At 35.3% G+C, this 19,210-nt stretch overlaps 1 protein-coding gene across 1 annotated transcript in view; it reads left to right on the forward strand.

Moving 5' to 3' along the window:
- Positions 1 to 19,210, forward strand: part of SEMA3E (semaphorin 3E) — a 949,587-nt gene that overhangs the window by 747,808 nt on the left and 182,569 nt on the right. Inside the window, exon 7 of the mRNA XM_044088353.1 lies at positions 5,283 to 5,425. Coding sequence (XP_043944288.1) covers positions 5,283 to 5,425 — 143 coding nt within the window. The remainder of the gene's footprint in view (positions 1 to 5,282; positions 5,426 to 19,210) is intronic.

Below are 19,210 nucleotides of genomic sequence, written 5' to 3' on the forward strand. Positions count from 1 at the left end.
TATGGAAATACAAATAACTTTAATTATTTAACATTATGATTGTCCTATTTGACTACAGTGTTTTGTGAAACTTGATAAGCCTGTTATTTTTCTTTAAGTGGATTGTATATTGGCTGTATAATCCTTTTGCCAAAAGTAAAAATATTGCATCATGTTTTACTTCATTTCTCTTCATTGTATGTTTTGTATTATCACAATGAATACTAAGTATTCAGATGTTTTGTAGTCACTGGGCTGGACCGAAAATGATCCAGTTGGATCTATACATATATATATTTTTATATATATATATATATATATATATATATATATATATATATATATATACATATATACACAATTATGAGTTCTGTGAGACTGATCAATTGTGGATAAGATCGACCTCTGTATGGTTGACTGACTTTGATCGACAATGCAGATGGTCGACAGTGGTACAATAAAGAATAATCCCTACGGAAGGGGAATATGCTCCTTACCTATGGATTGTGTAATCTGTGAGTTAGTATATATAATTAGCAAGGGTGTGTGGGATGCAGCCCCCCCCCCCACATAGGGGTAAACACTTGCCCAGACTTACGCAAAACACACACCAAAGTAAGTAAAACCCACCTAGGTAGGGGCTACTCCCCCTCACAACCACCCACAACTATATATACCAACACTGGGATCACACTACAGTGGAGAAAAGGGCATGGTTGCAACTGTTTACTTACCCTGGAACAAATCCACTGTTCAGATGTTTAAGCTTTTGTGAATTTTGTCTCACAAAAATAAAGATCGGTTGTATGAGGTTCGAGGTTTAGAAGCAACATTTATATATATATATATATATATATATATATATATATATATATATATATATATATGTATTCAATATCATCTTGCTGAAAACCATTTTCATCAGAGCTTGACATATAAAAATTAACCCCCATATCACTGAATATACAGAAAATTTGGAGAACAAGGTAATTTGCAAACATGCACAGTCCACACACATTCCACATGTGAATGATATGCCCTTATACTTCTGCATTTCTACATATACTAACTCACAGGTTACACAACATTGGATGTGATAGAGAAACTTCATGACTTCCACCTTTCAGCTGTGTTTCATTTTATCCTATGTAGCTTTCAACAAAGCAAGGAATTGGCAGAACATGAGTCAATTCTTTTTAAGAGAATAAAATAGTAAACTGAATGTTTTAATGACTATATCTAGATATTTATCTCTCTATATCTATCTATCTACATACATGTATGTCACGATTTTCCTATTTGCTGCTTACACAAGTCACAGAGACATATTTGTTCTCAGAAAAAAAATGGCCATACTTACCTTTCATCAAATTACTGTTCCCAGCTAACACTAAAGACATCAAAAAAGCTTTTTCCTGAATGTTTAGTTTAGTTTGTCATATGCCATCAAATGTCTGTTTTCATGCCACAGAAATAAATGCCAAATATGAAGTGGCTCACCAATGAACACTGTGAGCCACCACTAGTGATGCTATGTTGTGAAACATATCACTGAAACTTTTTGGGCCACCACTGAAGGTGTTAAGTTGTGGAATAGATCAGCGAACCCGTGAGACACAGCTAATGATGCTATGTTGTAGAGAAGATCACTGAACCCTGTGGAACACCAGTATTGGTGCTATGCTGTGGAGTAGATCACTGAAACTTGTGGGACACCAGTAGGGATGCTACATTACAGAACTTGTCACTGAACCACGTGGGACACCACTAGTGATGTTAAGTTGTAGAATAGATCAGCAACCCTTGTGAGATGCTACTAGTGATGATGCTATGATGTGAAGTATATCACTGAACCCTGTGAGACATCACTAGTGATGTTAAGTTTTGGAATAAATCAGTTAAACCTGTGAGACTGCACCAGTGGTACTATGTTGTGGAGAAGCTCACTGAACCCTGTGGGACACCACTATTCATGCTATGTTCTGAAACAGATGTCACCTTCTTTTCCTGTATATGTTCTATCAGTAATCCTTTGGCTGTCCAGCAGGTAACATGCTGATATTTACATGGGTGAGTTTGTCTACAATTCTACTATGGAAATTGTACCAAAGGCCTTTGCTAGGCCTAGATAACCAGTGTGGACAAGGTATGCCTTCTCTAAGGCTTCTTTCAAAGAAATGTACTAGAATGAATATACAAGATCTACCCTTCACAAAACTAAATTGGTTAGGGTCAAGGTTGTAGATCACCCATTTCATTGTTTTTAGGTTTGCCTGTGATAAGTTGCATGGCCTTACAAGGTACAGATGAGTCTAATGAGTCGGAAGTCCCTTGAGTTTGTGGTACAGCAACCCAGAAAATATACAAAGTACTGTCAAATAAGATAGTCATGGGGCAAACAGAAAACGTAGATATGAAACAAAAGACTAGTGCAAGGGGGGAAATTTGTACCTTGAATGGATAGTTATATGTCAGATTATAGAGTATTGCTTGCAGACATGCACTGGTAGACATTTGGAATGTTTTAACTATGTAAGTGGCTTTCAGTTATTTCAATAATTAGATTTAAAAACATAGAATATTAGTAGATAAGTACTTAGGAAGGACCTAGTAAGGTGTCTGCCATGTTCTTATACAAATTCATGGACCCAGACATGAAATGTCTACAGGACAAAAGACTCACACATGTCATTATTCAGCAACCTTGGAGAAGAATCTTATAACCACAGTGGGTTTAAGCGTTAATTTCCAATGTGGGTCGTGTGGGATCCTTTTCTCAGGATAAAAATATATATTCAGTTGTTCAGTCATTTTAGTGTGATGAAATCAGACTTTAGCAAAAAAAAAAAAAATCACATTAATTAAAAATAGAAAATACTTTCCATTATTGGAGGATTACAACATCTTTGACTTACTATCTATGACATATGATGATGTATTAAAGACAATGGTTTAATGCACCATTTTTTGCATGAAAAATGGATCTTCATTTGATAGTTAATATTCCGTTTATGCTTAGCGCAGTAGAGGGCTGAAATTATTAATAAGGGAGGTAAAGGATCATAAATTATTAGATTAATTCTCTGCATGTTATGATTCTACTCATTCTTGATTTCCAGTCAGACAGTATTGGGTCAAAAATGTGACATTGCACAGTGTCTATGAATTCATAAGTTCTATTACAGTCAGTTAGCTGAGGAATTTTCAACACAAGAGTCATTCAGACTATAGAACTGTGTTAAAAAGTCACTCATTGTCTGTAGATAAAATTCATTGTATCATAAAAGTATATTCATTATACAGTATGCATTACGATCCATGCCTACATCACCAGAATTATTAGCTTAGGCTTTCATCCTGTGCTATAAATCTATCCATATGTTGTTTCCATTCTACAGCCTCATCATTCTGTATACATTGCCTACATACAACTCATGCAGCTGCTGCAGAATTGATAGAAAACATTTTAATTCAAAATTAAGTTATAATTTGATCACACGTACAATTATGAAAAGCTTGAATTTGAAAATAATGTCACCTACAGGAGCAGCTATTACTAGGTAATTATTTGATATTTAGTGCAAAGAATATGTTCTAACTACTTATAACATATTAAGACATTTTCAACAACTGATTATTGTTTTAAGTTATATCTATATTGCAGTGAGAATTCGGCTGGGGTCATCAGTACTTCCAAAGAGTGTTGCTGTTTTGATGAGCTTTAAATCTGTATACAAGTTCCTGTGTTTTTTTTTTTACCATCATAGATTTTTTTACTAAGGTAACACCTCTATTAGCTTTTTTATTTACTTTTTTGACTTATATAGGTTAACTGCACAATAACACGGGCTATTTTTTGACAAGCGGCAGTGAGATGACTGGCTGCATGTTGTAGAGGGATAAAGCCATGACTACATCTCAGGTGAACTGTAAGAGTAGGATGGGACAAAGAGGCCATTGCAGGGTCACCCATCCTGATAGAGGATGCTGGTCTGGCTCATCAAATGGGAGACACTTAGTGGGAATACTATGTCCTCCACCCACTGGTGTTCCAGCCTTGCGAGCTTACCTGGCATGTGTGAGTCACACAGCAGTCTGCAGGATTTTCAGTGTGTGGAAGCATACTTACCCTCATGGGGCAGTACATAGTGGAGCTCAAAAGAGCAGCCACAGGGAAAGGGTGTAAGATGTCTGGCAGGACCAGAGGCTAGTCTGTTTCCTGCTACTTGACTTTCACTGCAGAATGAATCAGCTAATTGAATTTCACATGCAGGAACAAATGAACTGCAGAACTCTCACCTAGCCTGGTGGTAAGATGAAAACAGTTGCAGAAATTAAAGTAGTAACAAAAGCATACTTAAGGAATTTATTGGGATTCTACAGTGAAGTCCAACCATCTTGGTTTTGCAGCAGCACTGTGGAATATATCTTAGTCTACTGGCCTAGCTGTTGTCTTACTGCAGATTTGAAAAATATCCAGAATCACAGGTTCAGTGCTATAATGAGGATATTTTTTGCTACAATAGATCATAAACCTAAATTGCATTGTCTTTCTGTTTTCTTGTTATGTCTGCTCTAGGCTATGACATTAAAACCTCTTTCTTCATAGCTGAATTACTGAGAAGCTTTTCATGTCTGCATCTTTTGTTGACATTTTGCTGCCTATCAAAGTCCTCATGATATGTGTGAATCATAAGCATGTCAAAAATAACCAATTTTTACTGGTAATTCAGAGAACTGGAGTAGAGATATAGTGTTATAATCATCCTGAACAAGTGCTAAATCAGTAAAATAATGTGCCCTGCTAAACAGCATCACCTAGCTAATATGCAGCAGTTGGAATCATCTGTCTTTCTTCTTGGAGAGCTGACTTGAGTTACCATCTGTAGTTACATATAAACCTTTTTCACTGTTCCACTATGGTGCACAGTATACACAAATGAACCAACAGCATCTGATTATCTGAGCCAATGTAGATAAAGAAGATAAAAGATCATTCACTGTAATTCATCTTTGATTATTTATTTTTTGATGGTCTTATTCTTAAGATCATCCTGACAATCAATCTTGTGAAGTAAAGATATACATACATTCATACATACATACATACATAAAAATGTTCATTATTGGCATTACTACAGTGACATTACCAGAAATCATCAACATAATTATGAATCAGCTGGAAAAAGGAAATTTGTATTCTTGTAAGGAGAAAAGAATTTATCACAGAAAGTAAAATATCTTGTAGCTATTGTTTACAGACTTGTGAAGATGTTTCTCTCTACATCTTTTTGTTTATACAGAACCCCGGTTTGTTAGCGCCTTTGAGATTCCTGACACTGATGACCAAGACGATGATAAAGTATATTTCTTCTTCAATGAAAAAGCAATCGAAGCTGTTGGAGAAACCAAAGCCATTTACACACGAGTGGGAAGAGTTTGTGTGGTATAGTAAACTTGTTCTTGTCATTTTATCTGAGCTGTTAACAGTTCATTATATTATTTTAAGACTAGTAAATAGACTACTTGGACAACTGAAGAATGCATCATGTAGCTAAGCATCTGTTATATCTCTGACTTTAATAATACACACCTTGTCCATCATTCTGTCCTGCTGATGCCTGAGGTCTAAGCTATACCAGGGTCAGTAACACTTTCTATGACAATCCTATTCATCTACTTCCTATTAGTTCATCAATAAGGCCACCTCCTGGCTTATCATTCTTTAGGATACTCAGACTATTCACATTTTTCTTTAAGGTCTCTTAAGTTAAAATCATATGACTTCTAGCCACTGTGTTCTATATTGAAAGCATGTCTTAGCATAATCTTTCACATTACCTATATTCATCCCTTACATAGGTAAAGTAGCAAATGTAGAAAATTAAAATGAAATACAAATCAAAAGATGAACTTCTGTTTGACAATGGCACAAACACTTTGTAAAACAAATAATAAAGTGTTAAATGCTTTTCATCGATAACCATTTGATATTCCAAGACTTAATACTGTGAATTCTAGAACAGCAATAGTGAATGAATGAAAGTATGGACTTGCACATATTAAATCTGACCTTGCCTTTTCTTGGAGTATTCCTTTGCCTCTGAGGTATAGTGATCTGAGAGGTGGTATATATAGCTATGACATGGGTGCTGGTCCTCCATATCAAGTGGTACAGGGAGGGGCTTCACCCTTCCAAAAAGAAAAAAAAAACAACTTTAAAGGCAAACAGTGATGTCTAACATTTGCTATTCTCCTGCATTCTTAGACTTTTTTTCATTATTCTGAGCTCGCAATTATTAGTCTCAGAATAAAATGGGGACCCTGATTTATCTCTTAGAATAAAGAAAACATTTTCAGAACTTTCAGAATGTCTCATTTGTGCTAAAAGAAGTAAAAAATGTTAATACTGTCTTATGTATTTAATGATGAGTCCATGTATTTCTCGTTTTTTTTTTTGTTTTGGTTTGGTTTTACCTTCCTCCAATGCATTTACAAAGATGGCTACTCCTCACTGTACATATTCATATTAGGTCTATTTTATTTTCAAGCTTGAATCTTTGAGAATGAACACAGTACTCCAAATGACATCTCATCCAAATTCTGCAGAGCAGTCGGATACTTTCCTAATCAAACAAATTTCATCCTACATTAACCAAACACATGTTTTGTTCACTTTTGTCATTGTTGTTGTGCACTGACTTTCATGGCTGAATCTAGGCATAATCTAGACTACCATATCTTTTTTCTTCTTGCGTACTTCCTCCACTACCCTGTTCAGGATGGACTACACTCCCAAAATGTTTAGCCCAAAGTGGGTGATTTTCCATCCAATTTGACCTCCTCACATGTCTTTGCATAGTAGCTGCTTCGGGTCTACTTTAGTTGACCGAAACGCCAGTTCACCGACATGCAGAAGACCAAGACCAAACGACCGAAAACGAAGGTGATCGACAAGGTGAAATCCCGACAGTCGAAAGACCGACATGGGAAACGTGTGAGTGCAACTCGGTAAGTGTGCGATAGTGAGGGATTTAGGGTTAGGGAGCAGACAGGTAAGTGTGCGATAGTGAGGGATTTAGGGTTAGGATGTGGGAAAGGTGAGTGTGTGGTAGTGTCAGACTTAGGGTTCGGGTAAGGTAAGTGTTTGATAGTGACGGGCTTTATGTTTTAGGGTGGTTTAAGTGAGTTAGGGTTAGGGTGCAGGTATGGTAAGTGTGCGATAGTGACGGACTTTAGGTTTAGGGGTGAGTTAAGTGAGTTAGGGTTAGGGTGTGGGTAGGGTGAGTGTGCGATAGTGACGGGTTTTATGTTTTAGGGTGGGTTAAGTGAGTTAGGGTTAAGGTGCAGGTATGGTAAGTGTGCGATAGTGACGGACTTTAGGTTTAGGGATGGGTTAAGTGAGTTAGGGTTAGGGTGCGGGTAGGGTAAGTGTGCGGTAGTGTCGGACCTTAGGGTTAGGGTTTGGGTTAAGGTTAGTGGATATGTAATTATGTGTAATGTGTAGTTTACGTTTTGTGTGTCGGTGTAATGGTGTTCGGTTTTGTGAGTTGTCGGTGTTGTGTGTTTTCGGTTGTTTGGTCTTGGTGTTTTGCGTGTCGGCGAACTGGCATTTCGGTCAACTAAAGTAGACCCAGCTGCTTCATGTGGCCCTGCAATGGCAGAGAGAATTTGGCTGGTACATCGGCAGTTTTTCCAAAAGAGATTTTCCTTAAATTAATTGAAAATTGATTAGTGTTGTTTTCCAAGTCATGTTTATACCATAAAATTAGTGACTTAATCACATTGTCACAGAAATAAGAATTATCAACTTTGTTTATCTTTGCCTACCATTTTCTTGAGAACCTGTACTGTCTCAATTACCTTTCTTTCCGTCATAGTTCAACTAATTGAACAATAGTTCCCTAGGTCCACTATTGAACGTTTGGTTTATGTTGGCCATATAGTTATTTAATTTCAGTTACCTAGTACTGGCAGTCAGTATAATGATCAACTACATATTAATTTTTCTTCATTGGAAGTGTGGCTGATGCAAAGTAAATCCTGTTCACACTCAACATATTCTAGCGAAAGGCTCACTATTTGCTTTTTTCAGTTTACTAAAGCACCTACAGTTCAAAAATATAAGCCTCTGTTTTTCATTGTTTTTCACATTGACAATCATGGCAATAAGTTCCTCTTATCAGGACACAGTATGGACACAGTAGTAAGGTGCTGGTACAAGTGAAATAACCCCCTCAAAAAATAAAAAGCATCTCAGTAAAGGATACATACCTAATACATCTTTTCCATTTCTATACTGGGTGTGCCTTTCTTACAAATAAATTATAGAGTAACTTTCTTAGAATATGTCATGACCTTCAGCCACAGTAAAATGAAATTAGTAACTGATTTCAAGTGTAATGAGTCATACATACATTCTGTCAAGCAAATCTTTCAGAACATTAGACTTAGGTTCATAGATAGTTAATGGTCTTGTAGTCCAGACAGTGATTGAGATTCATAGCTCATATTCCCAGTTACCCTAAGCACTGTCTGGTTAAGTGATTTATTCAAGCTCACATAGTAATTAAATGAGGACTATGAGAACCAAACCCTGTACCACAGAAGCTCACAGCCTTAACCCTCTGCACCAAATTGGCTTTTCTTGGTTGAGATCTAGCCATGCAAATAATCTTGATCTTTAGAATTTCCAAAACTGCCCCTTCACAATCAGACCACCAATGCCCATAATAAGTCCCTTCCTCACCAGCATCACCAGACAAAAGGAAACAAACCGGTACAGATTTTAGTTCTGCAAAAGGGGTCTTTGTCACTGTAAGTCACTGAATTTTCATAAGTCATCTTCATTTGTTTGGCATCCTCACAACAACCTGTCACAAATAAATACATTATCTGAAAAACAGAGGCTTTACAGAAAGAAATTAACAAGGCATCCTGTTCAGAAATACACTCAGTAGGAGTTCCTCAAACATGGGGCCCTGGACTCAGAATTCACACCATATATTAACTTACATTCACACTACATAGTACCTTACTATTGCCAACATAAATCATTTTTATATTCATATTAACTAGTCTTCTTTAGAAATAGTATCTCACTTTCCAATATATCCATTTTTGTGGAAAAAAATCATATATATATATATATATATATATATATATATATATATATATATATATATATATGTGTGTGTGTGTGTATACACTTTTTTTGAATGTGTGGGCATACATATTCTTTAAGGTTCCCCTTCTGCTTACCACAGTAATCCATCCATCACTGCATCTACATCCACCTTTACAGTCCCTGGACTACTTCTGTTTTAAGGCTGGGGCCAGATTCAAACCTCTGGGCTTGGGGGCACTCATGCTGCTGACTGCTTCCACTGAGGATTTTTTTTTTCATTTATAACCTACCCCTTGATTTCCTCCCAATCCCCTAGACTCCCCTGGTACATTCAAGTGTTACTTGTCTCTATGGACCAGGGATTGCATAGATGAATGGTATTCCCGTCCCGGTCTGTAAGGTCCTCAGATGCCTGAGCTACTAATTAAACCAAGGTCACCTGTGTTTTTATCAGGGCTTTATCCCTTTATGCCATTATGCTGAATATTCATGGAGAAAAAGATTTTAACAGGAATTGCACATTCATGTCTCTTAATCTTCCTCTAGCTGCTCCAGAAAAATAAATTGGGAAGCTTGGGTGATGTAAAAATTGAAGTGTTCTAGGGTAATATAACATTAGAAGAAATTCTAAATGTGGCTATTAATCCATGCTCGGATGCCACATCTAAACTGCACCCACTATCTGGAGTTGCATTCCACAGAGGGAATAGGTCAAGAGGGTGCAAAATTCACATTTGACAGATGTGTACTGGCATTTATACCACCATCAAGAAATATATGGGTGTCGTCCCGACTGGGCTTCTAGATTTATATTATTTTATTTTATTTACATACTTAGTTAAAAGTACAAGGTTTGATCCTGACCTCCGGCAAATTCCTGTTTGGAGTTTGCATGTTCTCCCTGTGTCTTTGTGTGGATCCTCCCACCTACAAAAACATGCTGAGTGCTTCCATCTCAAACTCATCAAAGAATGTAGCTGTAGGGTGCAGGACAGACTCAACATGGTGTCCTATAGGGGAAAAGTAGTAAAGATCACCCACTATGAGCATCTTCTGTGGCACACAGCATCCTGAAGGTAAGAGAAAACATATCACAGACTGTTTGCCATGGCAGGGCTACCCACTCGATGGCATAAAATATGGCTCTAGGTGATTCGGTCTTGCTGATTAATGTCACCAAATGGGCATGGGTAGTTGCCGGTGATAAGTAAGTTGAGGACCCAGCCTACTCCAACCTATGCCAGTGACTAATGCTAACAGAGGGATGGGTGTATGTGCCCTTATTCACCATTGTGTGCCTACAACAAAGCTCAGCAGCCATAAGTCAATAAGCTAGTAGTTGGCTGGTATCTACTTGCCTGGCTTGGTTAACTGGGATAGATCTGTTGAGTGAAAGTGGACGTAAAATGAATAAACTTGCCAAACAAGAACTTAGAATTGCTACATTCAGTGCAGGTTCCCTGACAGGATGGTGCTTAGATGTCGATGACATGAAAGTAATGAGAGAGCTGGACATCCTATGTATCCAAGAGACAAGATGGTAGGGTAGTGCAGCAAAGCCACTTGGCTTGGAATCCAGAGTCTGCTGCTCAAGAGAAGGACAGGCTAGAAATGGTGGAATTGTGGTGAGGCATAGTCTTCAGAATTAGTGACAGACTCATGGCAGTCAGACTCCAGCCTAATGATAGGGCAGTATTTATATCTTAGTCTATGCCCCACAGCAGGGTTGTGATAGTGAGAAAAATGGTACATTTGGACAGCAGTTGCAGAACCTACTAGATAAAGCAGGACAAGATGAACTGGTGTTGATAATGGGTAACCTGATTGCACATATTGTGATAGACAGAGGAGAATATGAGGACTGCCTGGGTCCACATGGGTGGGGCAACAGGAATAAAGAAGGAAAGGGCATTCTAGACTTCTGTCTGGAAAATGGCTTGATAGTAGCCAGCACCAGGTTCAGAAAGAGATGCAGTCACAAGATCACATACAAGAGTGGCAGTTCAGGTCTACTTCCTTCTAGTAAGGAAAGGGCACTGGGGTAGAATCAGCAATTATAAAGTCACCCCAATGGACCATTTGGCCCACACTATAAAACACTGATTGCCACACTCAGCAGTAAGCAGTGGTAAGAGAAAGCTGTAAGGTCAACAGAGACCAGACTGAAGACTTGGACATTGACTGGAAAGAAAGTACAAGAGTTCAAATAATTACTCTGGGCACTAGCACCTCAAGAAGGAGAGGAAGGAGGTGGGGATGAACAATAATGGCAGCACCCCAAACAGCATGTGTGAGGAACAGAGAACAGATATGTGGCCGAGCCAGGTATGGAAATAAGGTGCATACGGAGAACTGGTGGTGGAATGCAGAAGTCCAGGAAAAAGTCAGAGATAAAACAAGATGGACCAAGCTAGGAAGGGATACTGGTTGACTAACTACAGGCTAAGAATGTCATTGCAGTAGAAAAGAACAAGGCATCACAGGCACTCTACCAGCTTCTGGAATGTGACTTGGTAGATAGCACAAAGAAACTCTATCAGGTTGATAGGCAAAGACAGAAAGATAAAGAAGATAGCCATCAGACACCCTTCATAAGGGATGCCAGCAACGACCTGCTCACTAGTTCACAGGATATCACTGGCTGATATAAGAAGCACTTACAGCAGCTTCTGAATGAAGGAAACCCCACAGAAGCTGAACTGCCTCAGGCACAGCCTACAGTGTGAGAAAATGAGGAGCCCCCCATAGAAGAAGTATGAAAACGAAAATGAAGTCAGGGGAAGCACCAGGCTCCAATGGTGTCACAGATGCTGGGTGAGATAGGGGGAAATGGTACCTGAGGGTACTCATAGCAGTGTGGAGAAAAAGGCATAAATCAGATGACTGGAGAATAAGCATAAGGGGACATTCACAATGTTGGGCAGTATAGTGATGTCACATTGCAAGAAAGTTCTGGAGAGAGTGATTGATAAGCAAATGCACAGAATGTAAGATGGGAGATGAGCAGTTTGGATTCAGATCAGGATGTAGTGCAACTGACCTAATGTTTGCATTGAGACAGATAAATTGAGAAGAAGATAGGGATGTGGAAATAGTCCAAATGAGCATTCCTGGACTTGGAGAAAGCATATGAGAAGGTCTCAAGAAAGCTGATTTGGGCACTCCTGTGGTGGCTTGAAGTCCCAGAAACATTGGTAGAATTAGTGCAAGCTATGTGCAACCCAATGACTCAAGTATGAATGATGTTCAGTCTCAGAGAAGGGTTCCCAGTGGGAGTGGGTGTGGATCAGGGTTCATCTCTGAGCCCACTGCTGTTCATGAAGGTGATGGACTACATTAGCAAATAGGTCAGAGGGGACATATAAGCAAAGTTGGTGTATTCAGACGATGCAGCATTACAGGCAGATTCTGAGCAAGGACTTCAGCAAAGGATAGGGGGATGGATCCAAAAGTGAAGGCACGTGGGATGAAACTGAGTACAGATAAGACAGTGGTAATTTCAGCAAATGGTGGGAATCAGAAGAAGCTGAGAACTGAGATAAAAGGGAAGATAGTGGAGCATGTTAACAGCTTTAAATATCTGGAAGAGGTAGTTGAGGAGAAGGTAAGTCTGAATGAAGAGGTCAAAGCTAAAATTTGAGGAGCTGCAGCCAACTGGTACATAGTGTCAGGTGTAATGGATGACAGACGAATGCCAAAGAAGCTGAAAAGTAAGGCACACAAAACAGTGGGGCAACCAGTAAAGCTGTATGGTATAAAAACTTGGGCAGTAAAGTCTGAGCAGTTGAGGAAGCTAGACATGATGGAGATGAAGTGCCTGAGACAGGTGGTAGGATGCACACTGTAGGACAGACAAAGAAATGAGGACAAAACAGCAGAAGCCAAAGCGGCTGCAACTGCAGAAAAGGTCAAAGAGAACAGGTTACAGTGGTGTGGGCACATATGCAGGAAAGCAGAAAACAACCTGCTGAAGAAGATTTAGGACAGACAGGAAGAAGGAAAGTGGAAATGGGAGCATCCAGCAAAGAGGTAAATGGATTATGAGAGAAGATCTGTGACAGTCAGTGTTGAAGAAGACAGGAGAGTGACACTGAATCAAGACAGATAGTATCATTTGACATGACACCCTGACTCCATGTACAAAAATGGGAAAAAATGAAGTTGATGATGATTATTGACGTACTTAGACTTGGTTACCTTTTTAAGGTATGACTTGGGTCATAAGGCAATCAATATAACATATGCATAAACACTGTTATACAAGGCATAGATAATATACTGTATACAGCACACAATGAATATAACAAGAAAGAAATTACCTATTCTTTGTTTATTCAACACACAATAGTTCAAAGGGAGAGCTGCTAAGTTCATAATGCCAAAAGACCAAATGCAGAAAGACTATAGACAAAGGACCATATATGGAAATACTGACATCATGTATTGCTGAAGCCTAACATATTGAATATATCAGTGTGGAAAATGTACTAGAACACTAGATGTTAGCGCCATCCATTACCTTGCAACTCTATGAAACTCTATAACATTATGTCAGCTTACAAAGACAATTTTAACTTGAATTTCACCCCATTTCAAATGAGAATATTTCTATACTGCTTCAAGATATTCTTGAGAAATTTCCCAGACAAGACCCCTTGATAACTCAATTTGTTTTATTCAGTTTAGTGCTGTTTAGAGAAAACTGACAAGAGAATCTGAAATTAGGCATGATTTTTTTTTTCAAAACAGGTTTATTGTTTTAACATACAAGAGAAATATCATAACAATTTTATACAAGTAATTAAAATAGATATAATTATAACATTCAACAAAACAACTAAAGTATTTACAAAGACATCCACTACAATCAGATCAATTAATTAAACTAAAATACCATGCTATTGAAATTAGGATTTTTTTAACAAATTTTTTAAATTATCCCATACAATATAATAAGATGTTTTTCTAGTTGTTCTTGACCTAATTGTGTTTATTTCCATATGGCACACTATATTCATAACATTTTTAAATTCATTGAACGAAGGAGGTGTATCTGAAATCCAATTTCTGGTTATTATTTTCCTAGCCACTGCTAGAATAGACCATAACAAGGGAAGCTTAACCTTTTAACACTTTGAGGTACAGGTGTGTTGAATAATATAAGAGATTTAGAAATAATGAAATTATCTGTAAAAAGAGCCTGCAAAATTCATTAATTGACTTCCAGTATTCTTTCAATTTTATACAGTCATAAAACATATGAGCCCAGTCAGCATTAATTTCTACATTACATCTCTTACATAGATTATCTTTATTATTTATTTTATTCATCATCAAAGGTGTATAAAAAGATCTATGTCACAATTTCCATGTATAAAGTCTCCAGACAATGGAAGACGTAGTTCTATAGGCAGATTCCAATATATATTGTTTATCTTGTTGACTTGGTGGGTCCCCATTAATAGAAGTGAAATAATTCCAGTATGTATCTACACTGTAAAAAGTTTCTTGTCTGATAATTTTATGTATGTATGAAAGTTTACCTTTATCAGAAACGTTATGTTGTAAATTTAATATCAAGTAATCAATCAGTGTTGGAATAGATTCTTTAACTGTTATAGACATTAGATCTATTTTATTAATGAGATGTTGTCTAAAGGTCTGAACCTCTAACCAGCAAGTTTCTCTTAGATCAAATTCTTGTTTTAAGAAATCTAGATTTTTAACTTTATTATCAGATATCAACTGATACCAGTACTTTAGATCATTATCTATAGCTAAATGAGTTCCTTCAGAAGTAGATGACAAAAGCATACCCTGAGTATACATTATAGGAATATAATAAAATTCCATTCCCTATACTTAGGGTGCATGAATATAAAGTTACGATAGCTAATAATAATATTTAATGGGTAACAAACCATATGTTTAGGTGTAATAGGTGAAGTACAAAATTCCTTTAGTAACCATAACATGGAGTTATTTACAATCATATTTTTATGTGTTAAGGAGATTTTCATGAAGTGCATACTAATTAGCTCCCAATAATCTTTCCATTTTATGACATGTGACTGATCTATTAATAAAGTAATAACTTTTACAATAGAAGAGATAGTATATAAATTAAAGTCTGGAAAGAAATACCCCCTTGAGACCAGCTATTAGTATGTTTCTTTAATGCAATCCTAGGTCTATTAGGTGCCCATAGGAAATTTAACATTAGTGTATTCAGTTTCTTGATAATTATTTTGTAGGTGGAAGTATTATTGATTGTATTAAGTATAAAATTTTGGGAATATTATCATTTTAATAATTGTAAGTCTCTCCTCCATTGTAAAAATATATTATTCCTGGTATTAAAAAGATTTTGTATATTAAGAAAACAGGTATTATAATTATTATATATAATAGATTTAATATCTTTAGATAGTATTATACCTAAATAAGTTATCTGACCTGAATTGGGTACATATTTAGTAAAATCACTAATGAGAATATTTTTTGTATATATATATATAGGTAGTATTTTAGTTTTTTTCATTGAATATTAAACCAGAAATACTTTTAAAATTCATCATTTTATCAAATAGAGACTGCATAGAAGAATTAGATCCTGCTGATGTAATTAGAACATCATCTGCAAAAGTTGAATTTTGATGTTGTATTTTCATCTATTTCAAAACCCTCTATGTCAGTACTGTTTCTGATCAAATTAGCCCAAGGCTCCATTACTAAAGTGAATAATAGTGGAGAAAGTGGACATCCTTGTTTTGTACCTTTAAAATGGGTATTTTTGTGAAACATATGTTCCTACCTTAATATAAGCCAATGTTCATTTGTATAAATGCTCAATTAGATTTACAAATGCATCTGAAAAGTTTGTGCACTTCAGTAAGGTAAACAGATAGTCCCAACTTACTGAATCAAATGCTGAACTTATATCAAGACTAATAAGTGTTAAATCTTTCTTTTTCCTATTTACAAAATCAATTAATGTTAAAGTTCTTCTTATATTATCAAAAGTATTTCTATTTACAATGAAGCCTGTCTGATCTATATCTATAATGCCGGGATGATTGTCTTCAATCTATCAGCAAAAATACTCATAAACATTTTATAATCAACATTAAGTAATGAGATGGGCCGATATGAAGTACATCTAGTTGGATCTTTATTAGGTTTTAAAATTGGCGAAATAAATGTATATTGCCAAGATGGGGGGGGGTTATTAACTCAGTTTGGGCCAAAATAAAACCTTATTTATTAATGAATATGTACTTTTAGAAAGGATTTTATATATCTCTGGTATAATACCATCATTACCCGGTGCTTTGTTTGATTTAAGCTTATTTATTTGTGTAATAACCTCTGTATATGAAATACTTTTGTCCAATAGTTTAATCTGTTGTTTATTAAGCTTTTATTCATGTTTGTGGCTATAAACTCCTTTATTTTATCTTTAGGTTCCATGTTAATGTTATTATGGTTAATTTTGTGAAAGTGATTTCTAAATTCATCTAGTATTTCTGGTATACTAGAAACATTCTTCTTTTTCCTTAGAGAAAAGATTTCTTTGATATGGTTTTGTTTATTCAACCTTTTGTTTTTATTTTAAGTCTATGTAAGTATTTGGGGCTTATTGAATAAGACAAAACTTGTATTTCTAAAGTTATTTTAACTTTATGAGTTAAAATTTCTTTGTATTTCTCATTTAGTTTGTTTATTTCTTCAATAACTTTCTTGTCCATAATATTTTCTTTATTATTATGTTTATAAGAGTCTAATTTACTTTGAATATCTAACAATTCCTTATCACAAGATTTCCTTTTTTATTATACCATCTGATACTTTGTCCATATAGATATGATTTTAAGGCATCCCAAACATAGACAATGGAGACTTCAGTATTATTTATGTCTAAAAATGTTTTACTTCTGAAAGTATATATTCTTTATAGTCTTTTAGTTGAGTTAAGTATGCTGGTATCATTTTGATCTGAACATTATGAGTATGTTTTATCATGAATTCAAAAACAATTTAATTATGATCAGATATAGGACATGAAATGATTTTGGAATTAATTAAATCTGTTACCATCTGGTTAGAAATAAAGACCCTATCTATTTTTGAATAAGTTTTGTATCTGTTAGAAAAAAAGGTGTATGGTAATGATTTTGAATCTATCTGCTTATTAATATCATTCAAATGATAAGAATTAGCAAAATCATTTAAATGTTTTGCATTAGATGTAATTCTTCTTTTTCCTATAGTGGTAGTATCACTTTCATGTAGTATACAATTAAAGTCACCAGCTAAAATAATATCTCCTATAGAGAATGATATGATCTTATCAAGATGATGTTTCACTGTATTAATACCAATTCCAGGTATCCAATATACATTAATTAAAGTGTAAGTCTTCCCATTAATTTGTATTGTAACCATACAAAACATTTCTTTGTCATCCTGATAAGACTTAATGGTTTTAGGAATGGGCATACTTTTATTCCATAAAATAGCTACTCCTCTTTTTTTCTGAGTGTGCTCTGAACTAACCAATACTGTATATTTGTTTGTGGCGAGTTTATCAATCTCTTTTTTCAAGAGATGGGTTTCTTGCAGGAAGATTAAGTTGGCCTTATGTAAATTAATGTATCTTATTAGGCTTGCCCTTTTACACGGATTATTCAATCCATTAATGTTTAAAGAAATTCCTTTTAAAGATGTCATTTGGCATTTTTAAAACTTAAGAATCTTATGATCAAAATAACAAATAACAACATAAGTAATGTTACATCTCCTCCTTTAGGTGTACCTTTAAATATAGCTGTATTTATTGAATCTCTTATGGGATTTTGTATAGGATTCAATTTTGTTTGTAGTGACAATGAGTGTACAAAATATATTGTGGATGTCAAAACTATATACATATAACAATGAACAAGTGAAAATAATGTAAGGATTAAACCTTGCATCCAGCCTGAGTTAAAACTCCAACTTAGAGTAGTATTTACCACTCAAGTTAACCCCCTACCCTAAGCAGCAGTACCTCAACTACCACCTTATCAATTTAATACTGGTTATATTTAACTTAAATTAACAGCTTTCAGTTCAATTATCTAGCAAGACAAGACTACACATTTGATAAAACAGCATCATATAAACTAAAATAAACTTTTTTTTTTAAAACTATTCATGCTACTATATACATATATGTAATATAATACACTTGTATTCAAATAGCATTCAAATAATCTTGATATTAGGAACCAAGAGGAGAGAGAGAAATAAAAGACGTGAAAGAGGGAGAGAGAGTGAAAGAAAGAGAGAGAGAAGAAAAAAAAAAAAGGCATATTTACATATTAATTTATTCAAAGTATGTAAAAATAAGTTCTAACATTCATTTAAATCAAAAACTTTGGCTAATATGGTTCAGACATTACATATATTAAGATACATCTATTTTCTGTCATGTAAATGCAGTCAACAGCTTCAAAAAAACCTTGAATTGCTTGTATATGAGCATTTTACTCGTACTCATTATTGTCAATAGAATACAATATTATATTTATAGAAATTGTTATAAATCATACTGCATAGTTATGCAAATTCTCAGAAACACTTGCATTATTGTAAAAAGCCATCTGTATTTTGTATGTCTATACTACTGCTTTAAAATATATCACATGACAATTTCTTCCAGAATAGAGTTATAAAGTTATTTATGCTTGTCAATCAGATGAATTAAATGAGTTATAGTAATGTATATGTTTGGAACATAAGTTTCTAACACAGATTAGTATGCTGCAGTCAAGTAGATTTTCAAAAACACTTGAATAAATGTTTCATTTTCTATGCCTTCTAAAATAAGACATTTACTTACTACAAGAAACTGCATCATTTAAAATCATTATAACTGACATATTTTATGAATTATAACATAGATATTTAAGTAAGTATATAAAATAACTCACATTTAGATGTTAAAGAGTTCATTTTCCTTCACATAGTCGCATTTGCATCAGTTCTACTTCCTGGTAGAGTGTTCTTCCTGAATCTGCAATGTGTCAGTGTGATATCTGGGTCAAAGGTCAAATTGACTAC

The sequence above is a fragment of the Protopterus annectens genome, chromosome 11.part0 (genome assembly GCF_019279795.1).
Source record: "Protopterus annectens isolate FY-2018-M chromosome 11.part0, PAN1.0, whole genome shotgun sequence".
NCBI classification, from domain to species: domain Eukaryota; kingdom Metazoa; phylum Chordata; order Ceratodontiformes; family Protopteridae; genus Protopterus; species Protopterus annectens.